Raw genomic sequence first — 17,970 nt, 5'->3', positions numbered from 1 at the left:
TTTTACGGCCAACTGATTGGATCACGAGTGGGATCTTTGATATTTATATGTTAGAGAGCCTGTATACCACGATTTTTCATATTTCTAGCGATGGCTTTCCCATGCCCTCAGCTCATATATTCAATGATCTCCAGGACTCAGCTTGTCTATCGTAAATGTCTTTTTTTACTGTTCATTGTTTTTGGCCTGATCACATCAGGTCCGGGAGTTGCTGTCAAGACTCTACAAAACTCGAAACACGGTTCCAGGCCTTCTTCTTGGGTTCCTTCTAGCGTTGCTCTGGCTGCTGGTTCGCATCATCGTCACACTCTTCTTCTTATATCTACAGAAGACAGCATGCATGTACACCATGCTAGAGATGACTTTTTGCCTAGAAGATCGGTGTTTTAATTCATTTTGGGGGTTTGATGCGCTGGGAACACCTAAAGAAGTCACCTCTTATCTTAGGGGGGGTCCTCCTTTGCCTCGTGGCGGCGCTTCTGCTATCTTTTAACGCCACACATCTGTAGAGTGGAAGTACAACCACCGCCTCCCTGATTAGATTCCCTTAGTCCCATCTAGCCGTCAATGTTTCAGTCGGTAGACTTGTAGATCGACAAGCTTTGCAGCAAGGTGTTTGTCAACACATGAAAGGACTTTTTCTTTGCGTTGAAAATGTCTATGATTAATGAGCAATGAAATCAGATTTCGCTTCATCATAAGTCAAAACACCATTTTACATCCAAGAACATCTCATCTACCGTCGTAATTGCTAAGCCTTGCAGCAGTCTCTTGGAATATCTTGACAGAATAATTGACATTAAAACGTGCCTTTGTTGTCAATAAACTTATGGTCCGCTGTCTCGTAGTTGAAAAGATTCCATTTGTTCCAGGCAAGCGTCTCAGAATCAATTTTGTGTCTTATGCAAGGTTCCTCTCGATCATACGTTTAACGGTGACTTTGCCGAGCCGACATCGCTTTTTTATCCAATACATGAAGCCTCTCCGAGTTAGAATTAGACGCAAAAACATATGACCAAGTGCCCATTCTAGTATTTTGGCTGCGGGTGCTTGTGAGCTAAATTCTCCTCGTCCTAATGTTAAATTGGTCGATGACCAGGTTGATAATGTCAATCGACAACCATCAGTGATCAAATTCGTCCTTATACAATTGCTTTTCTGAAAATGTCCATAAATTTCCATACGTCTTGGAATGTGCAATACAGAGGCACCGGCGCAATACGAATGACACCTGGTTTCCGCTTGTCACAAACGACACCTTCACTAACGAAAGCCTCAGAAACACGGTCCAACATGCCGTTCCTCAAGAGGATGCTGAGCTGAGCACCTCTTTCATGTGCGTTTCTTGGCGTAATGATTCGGAAAGCTGGTTCACTGCCAGTATCGTCTGCCAATATAGTGTCTAGCAGGTGCTCTGCGTACGCCGTCAGCACGAGTGACTTCGTTCGCAGTTCAGTCATGTTCGTCTTGCTGAATACGGAAAGAGCACCCGAGAGCGATGCTAAGTCAATCGCTGAAGGGTTCGATAATTGAAAACCACCAGCACCGACGGTAGGAAGGAAGTTGTTATCCATATCGAATCGTACAGATTTGTCGCCTCCGTACCATCCAGTGAGTCTGTGTCGAAACTGTGGCTTGCCCTCACTTGTGTCAACCTTTCCGTGACGTTCGTGCACGAAGGCACCGGCCATGGATCCTGGTCCTGCATTCTGGTATTTGTAGGTACACCATGCAGCAAAGTCAACGTTCCAGTCATGAAGCTTCAACTCGACGTTACCAGCTGCGTGTGCAAGGTCCCAGCCAACGATGATGCCCTTTGACTGGGCGTATTCAGTAATGCGAGACATGTCGAAAAGCTGTCCGCTGTAGTACTGGATACCTGGAAGTAGGATCAAGGCAGTTTCCTCTGCGTGCTCATCGATTGTCTTTAAAATCGAATCCGTAGAAATATAGAAGTTCTCATTTGGTTGCATCTGGACCATCGACTTGGCTGGGTTCAAGCCATGCCACTGGATCTGAGATTCGATGACATACTTCTGACATCAGTAAACATTTCAAATCATGTCGAGGCAACAGTAGCTTACATGATCACTTGGAAATGGCCTCCATTCAAGAATGATCTTGTGCCTCTTCTCTGTTGGTCGGTAGAAGCTAGCCATCAAGAAATGCAAATTGACCGTCAAGGTGTTCATCATAACAACCTCCTCAGGCAAAGCACCGACAATTTGCGCACTCTTCTTCGCTACATCCTCTGCCATGTCTTGCCAGCACACTAGTGGGGAGTTTTCGAGTCCCCGAAAGTGACCGTTTACCCCAATTGAGGCCCAGGTCTCCAATTGAGCATGAATGTACTCCTTGACTGCCTTGGGTGGAACTCCCAATGAGTTGCCACAAAAGTAGACTGACGGGGTTTCGTCGTCTGCTGTTGACTTGCTAGCTGAATGAATGCCGTTAACACCGGTTGCTTGACCATTGAATGCTTGCTTATCTGTATCAATATTCAGCAAAACAAGACTTCGCGAAAGAAAACCAAGCTGCCTGATTACTGTCCTTTCGGAGTACTTACTGGGAAGGGTGCCATTCAAGGACTTTTTCTTCAAAGAACCCTTTGTCGGTATAATGAACTCATCACGCAGGTGCCCGAGACTGTCTTGTGCGTCAAGTTTCTGGGCGAATTCAAAGCTTGTCGCATTGGCAGGGAAGTTGGCCGGGTGACCGGATTGGATCTGCTCTGCAAAGGTAGTAAACTCCATCTTCAATCGTACAAAAAGCTGTTATCAAATGCAGCTGATAAACTGAGAATCAAAGATGCAACACAATTTTTAGAAGACGCTGGGCATTTCATATGTCTTTGTACTAAGTGTCTCCTCTCGGAAACTAGGATAATAGCGCCGCATCGTCATTCCGTATTCCACACGCGGCCCCTCCTAATATCCGCCTTCCGCTTCCGTTCAAGCTTAGCGCATCCGCCTGTAACCGATCCGGACGGGTCTCGGCTTGACCCACTTACACCTTGGGTTGACAAGAGATTCCTCAGGGTATGTAGAACGAAGTCAACGAGTGATGCGGGAGTAGAAATTGGCATTGCGATTGCGTAAAATACTTCTTCATGTCAGCATTCCTGACTCGCATTGAGTTTGTTCTTCACATCTGATTCAACAGCTTTTTGGATCTTTGTTCCATCAAACCTAGCTTTTCAGCTGCCGCCGACGACTGGTTTCGAAAGCCTCTTCTATCCCGATGTCTCCCCACGCCCTACCTATATCTCCTGAGATAGCACAGATCGATACATTTCCTCTTTGGAAATACGCCATCACCCCGAATGGTTTCCTTCCTGCGGAAGCACCCCTCAAAGTCCTTTCCGATCCCTATTTTGCACCCTGGGAAAGGGTCATTCAACACCTTCCCGAAACTCTCAAAGCTGGAAAGTTGCGGAGAGAAGTGGAGTCTCTCCCCGTATTGTCGATAGATAAGCTACGAAACGAAGCGGAGTGTAGACGGGCGTACGTTATCTTGGTTTTTCTGGCTCATGCCTACATTTGGGGCGGTAAAAATGCCGCAGAGGTGAGTAACTAATCACCTTTTGAATTCATATTTCAAATTTCTCATATCGAAACTAGGTTTTGCCGCCGGCTGTATCAGTACCTCTCCTACGCGTCTCTAAGGCCCTTGACGTTCCTCCCGTTGCGACTTACGCTGGGCTAAACTTGTGGAACTTCTGGTCAAACACTGAAGACTTCACCGATCTGGACTCGCTAGAGTCTCTACACACTTTCACCGGCACAAAAGATGAAGCTTGGTTTTACTTGGTTTCAGTGGCCATGGAGGCACAGGGTGCCCGTATCATCACTGATGCACTTAACGCACTAGAGTCTATGAAGAGAAGGGATTATCCAGCTATCACAACAGCACTTGATGGATTCTCTGCCAATATTCGACGAATCGGTGCGCTCTTGGAGCGCATGTACGAGCATTGTGATCCCATGGTCTTCTTCTATGAAATCCGCCCATTCTTGGCGGGCAGCAAAAACATGGCGGCGGCTGGTCTGCCCAACGGTATATTCTACGACGAGGGAGATGGCCGTGGTAACTGGCAGCAACTTCGAGGAGGTAGTAATGGCCAGAGCTCCCTCATCCAATTCCTTGACATTGTGTTGGGCGTAGAGCACACATCAGAAGGAAACAGCACCCCGCACACGAGCAAAAGCACACCCAATCAAACAAAAGTGTCGGGATTCCACGAGGAGGTCCGCAATTACATGCCTGGGCCACACAAGCGGTTTCTCGAACACGTTTCCCGCATGGGCAGCATCCGCGAGTTCGCCAAGTTGCCAGTTTCCACAGCGGAACATGAAAGCCTCCGAAAGGCGTATCAACTTGCGATTAAGACCATGACGGAGTTCAGAAATAAGCACTTACAGATCGTTGCCCGCTACATCGTTCTTCCTTCAAAAAGGGCATACAGTGGCGCCAAAGTTGATTTGGCAAGCACATCTGCTCTCCAAGATGAGCAGCTCACTGGCACCGGGGGAACAGCATTGTTGCCATTCCTTAAACAAACCAGGGACGAGACCCTAAAGACTGGTCAGTTAGAGAAGGAGGTACGAACGTGATCAATTGCTCCTGTTTCATGATACATGATATCCATAGAGTTATTACCGATGCCGTTGGCAAGGCTTTTGCACGAATTTCAACTGATCCAAGAGCAACAACAAATTGTCACCCGCATGTAACGTTGCCTTGATGTGCATTCATGCATATAAAGATAGTTCGACTAATGAGGAAAGTCGCATCCGCTTGGCTTATATCTGTTTTTCTGCTAAAACGCGGAAGATGGTCTGTGTATCTTCGGTAGACCCCATCGGTTCCTCGCTGCACCCAGCATTGTCTTATTAGTCACAGATCAGCGGAACTTGGTGCTAGGGAGTTCATGACCCGCTCTCGTCGTATCCGGTGGCATCGCCCTCATGAGCACAACTTCGGCTATCACCAGGTTTGTGCGTTTCAGATAAACTCTCGCCCAGCTTTTGCCATGACTCAATGCGAGGTTGTGCATAGTATTAAATGTCATCAGAATGAGAACGATCACGCCGCTCAGCTGAACTGATGGAGAACACTTCCTCGTGTATCCAGTTTTAGCATCGAAGCCTACATCGTCGACGAATCGAACAATATTGAGTTATCATAGATACGAGCTTTAGTCACAGTGTCGCATTTCAAAGCTTCATAAAGTCCACGAGATTCAACCACTTTCATCTTAATGGAACAGGAAAGGCTCCGTTGACCCTATCAATTATCACTTGATAGGATGTTCCATAACCACCGATCTATTCCATGAACAGATGCCTTACACTTCTACCGTTCCTGCATAGCAGAAGTCCAGTCTTATTGTCAAACTGTCAGTCATTCAGGGAAAAGCGGGATACCGAAAGGTTGTCTTTATCATGACTCGATACTTCCAAGCGAGTATGAACCAGAATAGCTTCTACTGACGACTTTCAAAGCACCCATCGACTCGCAATACTGTGGATATTACCCGGTTTCTAACTTTTGATGTTATTGATTATTAATCAAACTATTCAATACACTGTTTCAGAAGTGCGGAATCGCCCGTCAACTCGGAGATGTCATGAGTACTGATCGGATTGACTCACATGTGTCCATCCGACCGTAATGCGCATCCAAGACGGCTTCGGCTGCGCTAACACAAAAAAGGCTTTAACCCATGATCCCGATTCTACGTCACGGGAGCTACACAGAACGTCCGGCTCAATATGGCGGATGGCTTGATATGCGTAACGTAGTGCGTTGTGGGTCAGCCAAGTCATACGTAAGAGTGCTAGGCCGGGTTCTCGGATGTTCGATCTAGAGGCACAGTGCAACCTTCATCGTGCGATTCATCGGAATTACTGTACGGAGTCATCGTCACGGGGCTCCTTCATTGGGACTTGTAATGCCATCACCTAACCAGGGCTAGCGTAGAATCTGTTCCGAAGTCCGAAAGTTTTCCTGATCTCGGCAGATGTGGTTTCCTTCTCCGTGTCCGATTTTCTCCCTTCCGATAGAGTGTGCCTGCAACAACAAAGTAATATCGGCGGCACCATCATGGACGGTGTCTCGGTTCGGCAGCCATCGCCGCAAACTTATATTCGCACAAGAGTTGCCAACGCGTGCGACAGTTGTAAAGCTCGAAAAGGTAACATGTCCACCAGTATTGTGACCAACCTCCCTGTGCTCTTAGGTCCACGGAGCAATGGCGGAATTACGGCTTATTTTGCATATCATACTCCCGCAGTCCTCTTAATCCCGGCTCTGACATTCGGATGTAGTCAAATGCGACGGAAAACTGCCATGTAGTTACTGCTTGAGACGCCACCGTCCTTCCACCTGCCGGTACTCACCACAGCAGAGACGAAGAGCACCGGCTCCCATACCAGGAACTCCTCCTTCTCTAAATGCACATGTTCATGACGGACAGAGTTATCAGGCCGAATCTCGACAGTCGGGCTCGACAAACGACCCTTTGGTTGAAGAGGAGACTGAGGTTCCCAGGGAGGCGCGTCTGTTATGTGATGCCCAAGGAAAGCTGAGTACGTTTCATATTTCCAAGCTGACGCCTCCAACTGACGGATGAGAATGTAGTTTTCATTGGAGACTGCGCTCCATTGTCGTTCTTCCAGACCGTCCGCCAGCTTGTCAACACACGCGTAGATCCACAAGTCTTCGCGCATCAAAGTGAAAATCCCCCTTTCAGACCGCCCACCCACTACTCCGGCAACGATGAGCCTGGCCTACATCTGGCAACGATAGCCGAAGCCATTTCTACCTATCATGCAGTTGTAAGAGAGTTTGAGATTCCCGATCGAAAGAGCAAACTTGATGACCGTTCGACGTTTTCCGCAGACCAGTGGCCTTGTAGATCTCTTCGACCATGCGCATTTTGTGGATGAGGTGGGATCCTGGGCCCAACAAACACACCGCTTACAGGATGCATCATCTGCGACTTTCTATCTCGTCCTTGCCATAGGTTACCAATCTTCCGATGAAGACCGTGCCTCGTCTTACTTTGAATATGCACGCAACATTGCGTTAAACAACCTCAGTGGTAATATTAACATCCCAACAATTCAGTCTTTCACTCTCGTTACTCTTTACATGCTCGGGTCATGTCAAATGAATGGAGCATTCCTGTTTTTTGGTAAGTCAGACATAAAATGAAGTTCTACGTAAGAAATTCGCTATTAATATTCCTTTCCAGGCATCGCAGTTAGAGCAGCATACTCGATTGGGTTACATCGCACAGAGATCAACAGTCGATTTGGCCCCGAGATACATAGACAAAGGTACGGAACCGGTTTTCAATCCCATCATGATATGTTTTGTAGCAACTGACTATTTCTTATAGGGATCGATTATGGAAGAGTTTGCGCGTGCTAGATCTCTTCTTAAGCACATCAATGGGCCGCCCTCCCGCTACATCTGATGTCGACTGCACTGTGCTGTATCGAGCAATAAACGATGATGGACACGAAACATTTGATCTTCTCAATGCGTCTGCGCAGATTTTTCTGATCACCGAAGGCATCGTAGTAGAGGTTTATTCAAGGAGGAAGGTCTCCTATCAGCTGACTGAGGGCATCTCACGACAGCTACGAGACTGGTCAATGCGCTGGTTGCAGAGATTGAAAGATGTTGTGTCCGTTTCCTCAACCGAGGACGACTTAAGCAAAATAACAGGGGCCTGCCAAGTGCTTTGCTCTTACTATTATGGTGAGACTCAGATCTTATGGCCCGACTAGATTTTGACAGATACTGACCCTACCACAGCCGTTATCTTAGTATCTCGACCTTTTCTGATGTATGAACTGCACAAGCGTCTGACTGATAATTCTGCGGGTGGCTTCATTGGTAAAACTGGAATCGTGTCTGGCAAGTCAAAACTTGCCGATGCATGCATCGATGCGGCAAGCTTCATGGTAGATATCTTGGTCAACCTCACAGAGAGAGAGTACCTCAACGGGCACATGCCGCTGATAGTGTGAGTATACTCAACTTACGGCCATTTGCCTTCAACTAACCGAGAAAGGTCATGGTTATTCGCTTCATCACTTATATTAGGCGTAGGGTTGCTTGGATCTTTCGGCCGAATTTTGGAGAAATACACCCGAAACTCCATCATGGTCCTAGAGCATTTTGCCAAAAGTGATGCACATGCTTCACAGTATTCGCTTATTGCAAAGTCCTTGCTCAACGCAGCTCTTGATTACTTGGAGAAAAAGGAGCTACAGGAGCGAACTCAAAGAACAGAGAGCTCCTCGCAGCTGTTTGGCCTCGTGCCCCGCGACAACACAGAGGCTAATGGGGGCGCCCATCCTACAACAAACGACTATGTCACACCTACGAGCGCGGGCCGGACACTAAATGCAAAGTCTAACGATTTGTTTTCGGGCTTCTTGGGTCTAGACTCATCGTCATTCGCGGATTTGGGTGCATCGTTTGTTGGTCTTTCCGCGTCTCTGCCGCAAACCCCAGACTTGTCTGCACTTGCCGGAAGAAATGATGTCGATCATAGCTTCAGTGATCTCAACCTTTTCCAGCTTCTTGACGGTGACGGTCATATCGACCTTGGTCCTTACATTTAGATAGCACAGCAATACACAATATATTACTCTTGCTATTACAACTCGTTTCCTTATTTCTTGTACTGTTGGTTTTCACTGGCTAATTGATGGGATCCTGTATCTCGTGATATCACAAAGGTTGGGAAAAGGTGGTCAAATTTGTGGTTATTAATAGTTAACTAGTTAACAAGGTGAAGTAGGAGCACAAGTGTAGTAGCACCCTTGCGTATAGGCAAGGGTAAGGGATTTTACCAGTAGGCAGTGTATTACGTGACCTACTGCCTCTAGCTATATCACCTATATACTAACACTAGTAACTTTCTTGTGTAGTAAAAGTCGCTAGTGCTCCTATTTCTCCTAAAAAGCCTAAAAACGTAATAAAAACAAGAAAAGCAAAAGTATTACACTTTTTATAGTTATATACTACTATAAATTTATTTATCTATTTACTTAGCAGAGGTAGGCTTACACTATCTTATTTAGGTGTATTTTCTCTTTAGCTATAGCTATTAGAGGCATATACCTACGTTAAATAGATTTAACTACTGTTAATCTATATAGTTTATATAACCTATTTTCTTCTCTAAGTGTCTATTATCCTATATCCTATTATTCTTATTATTTTCTATTATATTTATATAACTTATCCCTTTATCTATATTTTTACCTTGTTATAAGAAATAAGACTCTTAAGTGCTTAGTTTAGTAAGGACTTTATAAACCTATTAGTAAGGTTATTATTACTATAGATCTATTATACCTTAAAAAGCTTATATTACTTATATAATTATTATAGTACTATAATATTAATTATTAAGCGCTTCTTATAGGTAGTACTTAACTTTACTAGGCACTTATATAGTAAGTACAAGTTAGTGTAGGTAATAGTAAGGATTAATAGGTTACTAAGCTTGTTTACTACTATTATTATAGTTATAGAGAGAGTATATACTATATTAACACTTTTAACTATACTATAGACTTCTAACACAAGAACACTTTATATTACTTGTTTAGATTTAGTTAATAAGAAATAGAGGATATTACTATAGAGGGTAAACTTACCTTACTAGTTATTAACCTCTTTATTAGTAAAAAGATAATAAATCCTAACTATAAAGTTAAGTTATAATTATTAGTAAAAGATCTATTAATAAACATAAAGAGCTTTATGTTAAGTAGGTTAAAGGGAATAAAGGTAAGGCTATAGTTAAGTGTATTTATCTACTACTAGATTCTTTAGTTAAGTTATTAAATAGCTTTACTATCTAGCTCCTTATGCTAAGCTATAGTAGACAGGTTAAAGTATACTTTAGGCTAGTAGATAGAAGTAATATATACGCCTTAAGTGTACTACTAGATATAGTCTTACTAGGCTATAGGTAATTTCTTGTTAATAAGTCTTAGCTTTACGCCTTAGCCCTTCTAGTGAAGTGTAATAGAGGTGTCTTTAGCTAAAGTTAATAAGATAATTCCTTTGTTAAATACTAGAGGTTTATTCTTTATAAGTAAAATTTTTTTTTATAAGGAGCTTTACTTTAGTAAGCTTATTATCTTTGTAGTTAGAGAAATTAACGCTAGTTAGGCTAATTATATTATCTATTTATATCTTAATTATTATAAAGTTAGGGTTTTTTATAGATAAAAGGAGTAGGTATAGGTTATATAAAGTAGTAACTATATTAAGCTTTTTATAGTAGTAGTAGTTATAGGTTATCTACTAATAAGTACTTACTTTAGTAAAGCTATATAATAGCTTTACTACCTTTATAATAGTGCCTTAAGGGTAGTAATTATAGATTTAAAAGGGAAGTTATATATATATAGTATAGTTAAGTTATAAAGTTAACTACGTATAGGCCTATATTATATCTTATAGCTATATTACCTTACTATTAGCTATAAGGGAAAAGGTAAGCGTAAGAATTATACACTAGCTAGCTCTCTAAATTATAGGTAACTAAACTAGTAAGGTTTCTTTACTATTATTACTATAACCTTATACTATAAGTTATAATTTCTTATATAGCTTATTATTTTTACCTTTAACTTTATTAATAAGGTAAAATTTAAAGATATAGCCTTAGTAAATAGAAGGATTATATATAATAATCTTAAATACGCTATAGTTAATAAGGCCTTAGATCTTGCTTTTGCCTAACTGTTTAAAGGGCTTACTAGGTGTAGTAATAATGCCTTAGTTATATAGTTGTTGCGCAAGGGCTAGGTTAGCTTCTTCTTTAGTAGAGAAAAAGGTAACAGGGGAGGTTTATCTATTTTCTATAGTAGTATATTAACTAGAGTCTTATATAGTTGCCTATAGGTATACTACAGAGGAGGAGAGGCTATAGTTTAGACAAGTGCTCTTGTCCTTATAGTAATAATAATAGTATCCTTTATATATTTACTAGTGTAGTTAGCATCTATAGGTTAGTTAGGTTAAGGATTTATATTAATAGGTTTACCTGTTTCCTTTTTAGTGTAATAAGGTTTAACTAAGGTAGAATAGAAGTTATATAGGCTATTAATGTTAATAATATAATTCTTACTATTAATAGATAGTAGGCAGTGTAGGCTAGACTATTTACCCTTTTTATACTATACTTGTACTTTACTACTTAACAGTAGGTCCTTAACAGTAGAGGTATCTAGGCTATTATATACCTTAAGTGCCTTATAAACTTAGTGTATTATATAGCTCTTATAGAGGTTATTAGTAGCCTTCTAGATAGTAGCTGCCTATTAGATAATGTTAAGTAAAGGGGTAAAGTTAGTAGTTATATAGAAGTAAGCGCTAAATACTAAGAGGGTTAGTATAAGGCTATTAGGGCCTATAGTGTTATTAACTGCCTTAACTACGCTCTAAAGGATAGATTTATAGTTAGTAGTTAGGCACTCTTTATATATAATTTTATAGGCCTATTAGAGCACTATATAGTATTATTTAACCTTTTTAACGCTATAGTGTGCCTTAATAGGGATAATCTTGACTTTAATGCCTATTGCGTAGGCTTTATATAAAAATTTAGTTATAGTAAAGTTCTTGCCTATGTTAGTAATAATCTAGTCTAAAGGTCCTTAGTAGACATTAATCTAGTAGTAATAAAGTGCTTTTTATATAGTCTTTATAGAAATATTATAAAGAAAGTATACTACGTTAAAGGTAGTTATAGTATTAATAATATAAAGAACTAGTTAGTTACCTTTAAGGTATATAACGTTAATAATAACCTTATAGTTAAAAAAGTAGTTATTATATAAGGTAAATTTAAATTATAAAGGTGCCTTCTTATAGAGCTAGTAGTAATAGTAGTATTTAGTTAAGTACTTAATAGCCTTAACCTTAACCTTATAACTAGCCTTATAAAGAACCTTATAAAGACAGTAGACTAATAGGTGCCTAAATTATTAGTAAAGTTATTATAACTCTACGTTAGTTAAGTAGTAACTAGTAAGGCTACGTTTAGGTAGGCTAAGGAGTATCTATAGATACCTTTATTTTTATATAACTAGTACTATAATATTGCCTTATTAAAGGGTATTTATAAAGTTATTAAAGTAAATAAGTAGTTAATCTATATTTACTAAGTAAAGTAAAAAGGGTATATTTATAGGTATTATATAAAAGGTAATAGGCCTAAATAGTGTACTAACTATAATAGTGCCCTTTAAGTAAATAGTGTTACTATTACTAAACTAGATCTTTACTTAGCTAGTAGTAGTAGTGTTAATAGTTACTAATAGTTAGATCTATTATAATATAGTTACTTATAAGTAACTAGCAGTAGAAAAGGTTACTACGCCTATATTAGTTAAAATACCTTAAAAGGTGCCTAATAAGTAATAATCTAATATAAAAGAGGTAGCTAGATCTAATAATACTACACTAGGGTTATCCTTTGTTAACTAGTAATAAATAGCTTAGTTAGCTAGGCTAAAGGTAAGCTTATTATTACTAAAGGTAGTACTACTAAAGAATATAGTAGAGGTATAAAAAGTATTACCTTCTGGTTTATTTTTACTACTTTTAAAAGTATAGTTACCTTAAAGGTAGTAACTAAGGTCCTTGTTGTCTTTATTACCTTCTTTTTTCTATAGGTGACTACTTTTATAGCTAGTAAGAAAGGTTTAATATATAGTTAGTAAAGAGTCTTTTACTTAGTAGTTGTTTTTAAATTATTAATACGCCTTATATTACTTATTAGTAGTGTGTTTTATTAACTAGTAACTAGGCTTATAGTAGATATAGTACTTCTTAGTATTATAGTTGCTATTATTATTACTATAATAGTTACTATTACTATAGTTATTACTAAACTACTAGTTATACCTTTAGCTATAGTAAGTATAGTTAACCTAGTATTAATTATTAAGGTCTACCTAGTACTAGCTAACCTTGTTATTATATTTTATTATAGTATTTACTAATAACTATAGTTAGTTATAGACTTCTTCTAATGTAGGCGCTAGATTAAATAGGTATAATTTATACTTGTGAACTCTAGAGTAAGTATTTAATAGCTAGGATTAAAGGACTTTATTATTATAGTAGCTATTAGGTAGCACTTGTTAAATAAGAGTAAGTTTATTAATAAGCTTCTTAAGTACTTTAAGCTTATTTTTCTTAGGGTTATTATATATAATATAGTAAAAGGTAGTATCTTACTACTTAGTAAGGTACATCTAAATAGCTTTAGGGCTCTTAAAGTAAGCTCTTATTTAGGTAACTATAGTAGTAAGGTCTTAGATATTCCTGCTGCTAATTTAGGTAAAATAAAAGGTAAAAGCTTTACCTTTAAGTATTAACAAGAAGGCTAATACTATCTAGTGTCTTTTAATACTAATTTTACTATAGTTATTATAAAATAAGTTTAACTTAATATTAAGTATATTATATATCTTGCTAGTATACTTAGATTTATTAGTAATAATCTTAGTTAAGGTGCCTAATTACTAAGGAGAAAGATAGTTACTAATAGTGTTATTCTTAATTAGTAGTAGCTATCCTATGCCTTAGGGTTCTATAGGATTAGTATATAAGTAAATAAAGGGTCCTTACTATAATTAATAATAGGCAGAGAAGAATAATAGACTATTACCTTGTTAAGATAGTCCTTGTATTATATTATATAGGGAAAGTAGTAAATCTTGTATAAATTAAGTCTACTATAGTAATACTAAGGTTTACTGCTTTTACTAATATAACTTCTATACTTATTTATTAAGTTAGGCCTATATTATTACTAGTTATTACTTAAGGTTTATAAATATTACTAAGCTTTATTTAGTTATATAAGTAATAGGTTACTATTACTGTTTTTACTTATACTACTCTAGGCTAATATAACTACGTTAGATATTATTTAAGAAGCTATTATATATTTTAATAAGCCTATTAAATATTACTAACTTATACTATACTTTCTTAACTTCTTTATCTATTTAAATATAAAACTTATTATTATTAACAACAGTAATAAGGTATAAGGTAATTTATTAATAGTCTTTAGGTATAAAGACGCCTTAGTTAAGAAGGAAGTTGTAAAAAATCAACAGTAGTACTTTACTAGTAGCACTAAAGAGGGCTTTATCTTATCTATTAAAGTAATATTAAAAGTCCCTTTAGAGCTTATAACCTATAAGGGTATATTTAGCCTATTTAGCTATATAATAGGCAAAGTAAAAGTAAATAGTAGGAAGGTCTTGCTTATTAAGAAGGATTTCTTAGCTATACTTCTTATAGTTAATATATTTTACTATAGAGGTAGGCACCTTAAGGTGTAAGGTACTACTAGATTAACTTATTATAAGGTTAGTTATTAAGGTTAATTAGTAGTAATTACTATATAACTTTTATAGTAGTAATTAAGTAGTAAGTTTTCTTCTTAATATAACTTACACTTATAAGTCTAGATAGTACTAGGTTAGTTTTATATATATAAGGTAGATAAGGATAGTTTTCTAGAGGGGTAAATATAAAGATAAAAAGGAAAGTTAAATAAGGTAGTAATTATTACTACTTAAGTGTTTTTTCTTAATAGCGCTATAGTTAGCATAGAAGAGATTCTTACTTATTAAAAAGGTTCTAATAGTATAATAGACACTATAGTGTTTCTTGTAAAGGTAAAGTAGCCTTAATAATACTTAACTTAGTTAGTAGTCTACTAGGTTATAGTAGGCTAAGTAAACTCCTATAATAGTAAGCCTTATTAATTACTAGTTATTAGTAATAATTAACTATTAATTAATATTAGTTTTTACTAGCTAATTAATAAGATCCTGTATCTTATAATATTACAAAGGTTAAGAAAAGGTAGTTAAATTTATAGTTGTTAATAGTTAACTAGTTAACAAGGTAAAGTAGGAGCACAAGTGTGGCAGCACCCTTGCGTATAGGCAAGGGTAAGGGATTCTGCTGGTAGGCAGTGTGTCACGTGACCCACCGCCTCCGGCCGCATCACCCATATGCCAACATGTACATATCAAGCCTCAACATACAACTTTTTTTTCTGTTGCAGTAACACATGACGAGCTCTCGGCCACGCTAGAATAATAGCCAGCAGCCGCGCTACAATTTAGCTTCGACTTTGGTTTAGCTCTATATCGTTCCCAAGAGAAATTTCACCTATCATATCGTCGTACGTGTATGTGCAACATCAGGTGCTGTCTGAATATGACATGGTCATAGCCGATTCTGGCTACGGCATCTGTGATGAGAAGAACAAGGTGCTTTGATGAAAAAGGATGGTAATGGAAGCAGATTTGATGGTCGACCAATCTCTGAAAAGGGTTCTTGACGTCACATCAGGGGGTTCACTTGAACTATCCAGAGATAATGTTATTCCCATGTTAACTTGTGATGGATGGGTTGATCAAAGGCCATCGAAATTCAAGAATATATATTAAATCAGCCAAAAAGTGGCATTATCTCCGGCCTGGACACGGTTCGGTTCCGAAGGTGACATTTATTGATAACGCTAGTGGGATCAATCGCGGGGATACCACCTCATCCAGCATCGCATCCCCGTTGTTTCTCCACAACCTTGTCTGGGTGCCCGAATCAGAGAATCGCATTATTCACGTGCTTCTTGGTAGTAATATTGCATTCCTCAGAGCAGCAGGACTGTCCGCGACAGATATGATGAGTACGCCCAGCGCCAATGGTATATAGTGGCCCAACAACTCACCGTTGTTCAGCAGTGGAATTATGTTCTTATTCCGTGTTACCTGGCAGTGCGACAAATAACCACGATGGCAGCATTCAAATTTGGCATCATCTGCCTTGCGGCGACCCTGATCGAGGGAAACCCTAGGCTCCTCGCTCCAGTTCAGGACATCAACCTTCCGGCCAGTGATTCTGCCGCACATCCGCTTGAGCATCTGGGTGCCAACGGTCCTTGGATCGCGGGTATGTATATTCGTCCTCAAAACTGACTTCGCTCATCAATCAACATTTGTACACTAGGACCCAACGTCAACGATATCTCTTCAGATATTCCCGAAAACTGCTACGTTGACCAAGCGGCTTACGTCCTTCGGCACGGATCACGATACCCTGACCCTGGTGCTTACAATGGATGGGTCTCGATGCAGCAGCGAGTCAGTTCATCGTTACTTATATGCAGGCTGCCATAACAGTTTTAACAAAAGCTTGTCCAGTTCCAAGCGGGAAATTATACTGCATCGGGAAGTCTTAGCTTTTTGCCTAAGTGGCAAACAGTGTTGACCAATCCCTCATCCCAAATTTCGAATCTGAGCCCGACCGGATACAAGGAAATTCACGACCTAGGCTACACCCTACGGACCAGGTAATTGCGCATTGTCACTACCGCGAGAAGAGTTCAGCTGATGAGATGCAGGTATCCGGATCTCTATACTGAAAGCGAAGATTTTATGGTTTGGGCCAACAACTATTCCCGAGTCCTTCAAACCGCACAACTCTTTGTCTGTGGCTTCCTGGGAACGAATGCCACTTTGCATGGGGATGTCATATCTGTCACGTCTCGTGGCTTTCCCGGAGGCATCGGCGACAGCTTGGCGCCATCAGACATGTGTCCAACATTCGAGGACAATGAGGGAGGGGATGCTGTAACTCAGTGGAACAGCGTCTATATTCCACCTATTCAAGCACGCCTGCAAGCACTCATCGAGGGAAATCTCACCCTTACGCCGGGCGATATTTCCCAGATTCCCTACCTATGCGGCTTTGAGAGCCAGATCACAGGACGTTTATCACCATGGTGCGATATACTCACGGACGAAGAGTTTCTTCAGTATGAATATTTCCAAGATCTTCGCTACTACTACGGTGTTGGTCCTGGAAGCGACGTCCCCAAAAAGATGATGACTCCCTTCCTCAATGCTCTTATGGGTATTCTGGAGGAGGGCCCTTCTGTAACCGGCAGACGCGGAGACGGGAGCACCTTTAGCTTACCGAAGCTTATCATGTCTTTCCTTAATGATGGACAACTCAACCAGTTGATAAGTGCTTCCGGAGTCTTCGACGAACAACAACCCCTAGCCAGCACTGAAAAAGATGACAACCGCCAGTATGTCAGCTCTCGTTTTACCACCATGAGGGGTACGATTGCTTTTGAGCGGCTCAACTGCCTCTTAGCTGGTAACAGTACGTCCGTCAACGCGACCCGTCAGGCACAGTTGTCTAGACCCGTTAGAAGATTCAGCTCTGCACAGCCTTCCTCCCCATCACAAGGCTCTTATAATGAGACGTACGTGCGCATCCGTCTCAATGATGCTGTATATCCGGTGCCGTCTTGCAGGAGTGGACCCGGCTCCTCATGCCGGTTGAAGGACTACAAGCAATACGTAGCTACAAAGCTGGAAGCTCAGGGCAATTGGATCGAGAACTGCAACGTTACCACCCCTGGGGCTCCAACAGAAGTCAAAGGAGCAAGCTTCTTCACTGATCTCAGTAGCCCGTGGTTGAGTCATGTAGCTCCTTGAAGAGCTATAACGGTTCAGCATGATATTAATAATACATGGGGAGTCACTATTTACGAAGTGAAAAGCCATTCTGTTGCGTAGATGCGGCCAGATCATCCGCCGCCATAATTAAGAATGGGGTGAGTAGAACGATCTGGGCACTGCCGCAGGATATCGATAACTAAATGCTCATTATTCCATTTTAATTTACACCCAACGTGCATGATCTGCGCGAGGACGCGTCGTCCAGCCAGCAACCGATGCGGGATAATTTTCAATATCATGAATTAAAAATTTCCCAGGAGTCATTAGTGGTAGAAGACAAACAATGACTGGGTGGTTACTTTGTAGGTTGGTTGAGTTAATCAGTCACTGAATGTGCTGCCCTGTGATCCAAAGGTAACAA

The 17,970-nt window shown here is 40.1% G+C and overlaps 4 protein-coding genes across 4 annotated transcripts; 3 read left to right on the top strand and 1 right to left on the bottom strand.

Moving 5' to 3' along the window:
- Positions 1–689: 689 nt before the first annotated feature.
- LY79DRAFT_570598 (kynureninase) lies at positions 690–2,843 on the bottom strand. Its single transcript, XM_060559166.1, has 3 exons — positions 2,567–2,843; positions 2,085–2,488; positions 690–2,033 (listed from the first exon to the last, which is right to left on the bottom strand). The coding sequence occupies exons 1-3, from the start codon at positions 2,751–2,753 to the stop codon at positions 1,143–1,145; spliced, it is 1,482 nt and encodes a 493-aa protein (XP_060408236.1). The 5' UTR covers positions 2,754–2,843; the 3' UTR covers positions 690–1,142.
- A 194-nt stretch (positions 2,844–3,037) lies between these two features.
- LY79DRAFT_618089 (indoleamine 2,3-dioxygenase) lies at positions 3,038–4,798 on the top strand. Its single transcript, XM_060562020.1, has 2 exons — positions 3,038–3,564; positions 3,621–4,798. The coding sequence occupies exons 1-2, from the start codon at positions 3,241–3,243 to the stop codon at positions 4,611–4,613; spliced, it is 1,317 nt and encodes a 438-aa protein (XP_060408235.1). The 5' UTR covers positions 3,038–3,240; the 3' UTR covers positions 4,614–4,798.
- Positions 4,799–6,000: 1,202 nt separating this feature from the next.
- On the top strand, positions 6,001–8,676 carry LY79DRAFT_570592 (fungal-specific transcription factor domain-containing protein). The gene is made up of 8 exons (XM_060559165.1): positions 6,001–6,196; positions 6,330–6,590; positions 6,643–6,839; positions 6,904–7,198; positions 7,259–7,343; positions 7,406–7,770; positions 7,828–8,038; positions 8,087–8,676. The coding sequence occupies exons 1-8, from the start codon at positions 6,106–6,108 to the stop codon at positions 8,640–8,642; spliced, it is 2,061 nt and encodes a 686-aa protein (XP_060408234.1). The 5' UTR covers positions 6,001–6,105; the 3' UTR covers positions 8,643–8,676.
- Positions 8,677–15,783: 7,107 nt separating this feature from the next.
- On the top strand, positions 15,784–17,585 carry LY79DRAFT_653630 (histidine acid phosphatase; the record flags this gene model as incomplete). Its single annotated transcript, XM_060562606.1, has 4 exons — positions 15,784–16,029; positions 16,087–16,220; positions 16,281–16,429; positions 16,481–17,585. The coding sequence occupies exons 1-4, from the start codon at positions 15,873–15,875 to the stop codon at positions 17,583–17,585; spliced, it is 1,545 nt and encodes a 514-aa protein (XP_060408233.1). The 5' UTR covers positions 15,784–15,872.
- Positions 17,586–17,970: the final 385 nt, after the last annotated feature.

This window comes from Colletotrichum navitas (genome assembly GCF_030913465.1).
Source record: "Colletotrichum navitas strain CBS 125086 chromosome Unknown LY79scaffold_114, whole genome shotgun sequence".
Lineage (NCBI taxonomy): Eukaryota > Fungi > Ascomycota > Sordariomycetes > Glomerellales > Glomerellaceae > Colletotrichum > Colletotrichum navitas.
Note: the sequence above shows the minus strand (reverse complement) of the source record. Positions and strands in the feature narration are given on the sequence as shown.

Coding starts and splice junctions, on each gene's coding strand:
- LY79DRAFT_570592 (XM_060559165.1), top strand. CDS start 6,106: ATGGACGGTGTCTCGGTTCGGCAGCCATCGCCGCAAACTTATATTCGC. Junction 6,197..6,329: donor CAGTTGTAAAGCTCGAAAAG/GTAACATGTCCA, acceptor ATTCGGATGTAG/TCAAATGCGACGGAAAACTG. Junction 7,199..7,258: donor TGGAGCATTCCTGTTTTTTG/GTAAGTCAGACA, acceptor ATTCCTTTCCAG/GCATCGCAGTTAGAGCAGCA.
- LY79DRAFT_570598 (XM_060559166.1), bottom strand. CDS start 2,753: ATGGAGTTTACTACCTTTGCAGAGCAGATCCAATCCGGTCACCCGGCC. Junction 2,489..2,566: donor CTTGAATGGCACCCTTCCCA/GTAAGTACTCCG, acceptor ATATTGATACAG/ATAAGCAAGCATTCAATGGT. Junction 2,034..2,084: donor GGCCATTTCCAAGTGATCAT/GTAAGCTACTGT, acceptor TGATGTCAGAAG/TATGTCATCGAATCTCAGAT.
- LY79DRAFT_618089 (XM_060562020.1), top strand. CDS start 3,241: ATGTCTCCCCACGCCCTACCTATATCTCCTGAGATAGCACAGATCGAT. Junction 3,565..3,620: donor GCGGTAAAAATGCCGCAGAG/GTGAGTAACTAA, acceptor TATCGAAACTAG/GTTTTGCCGCCGGCTGTATC.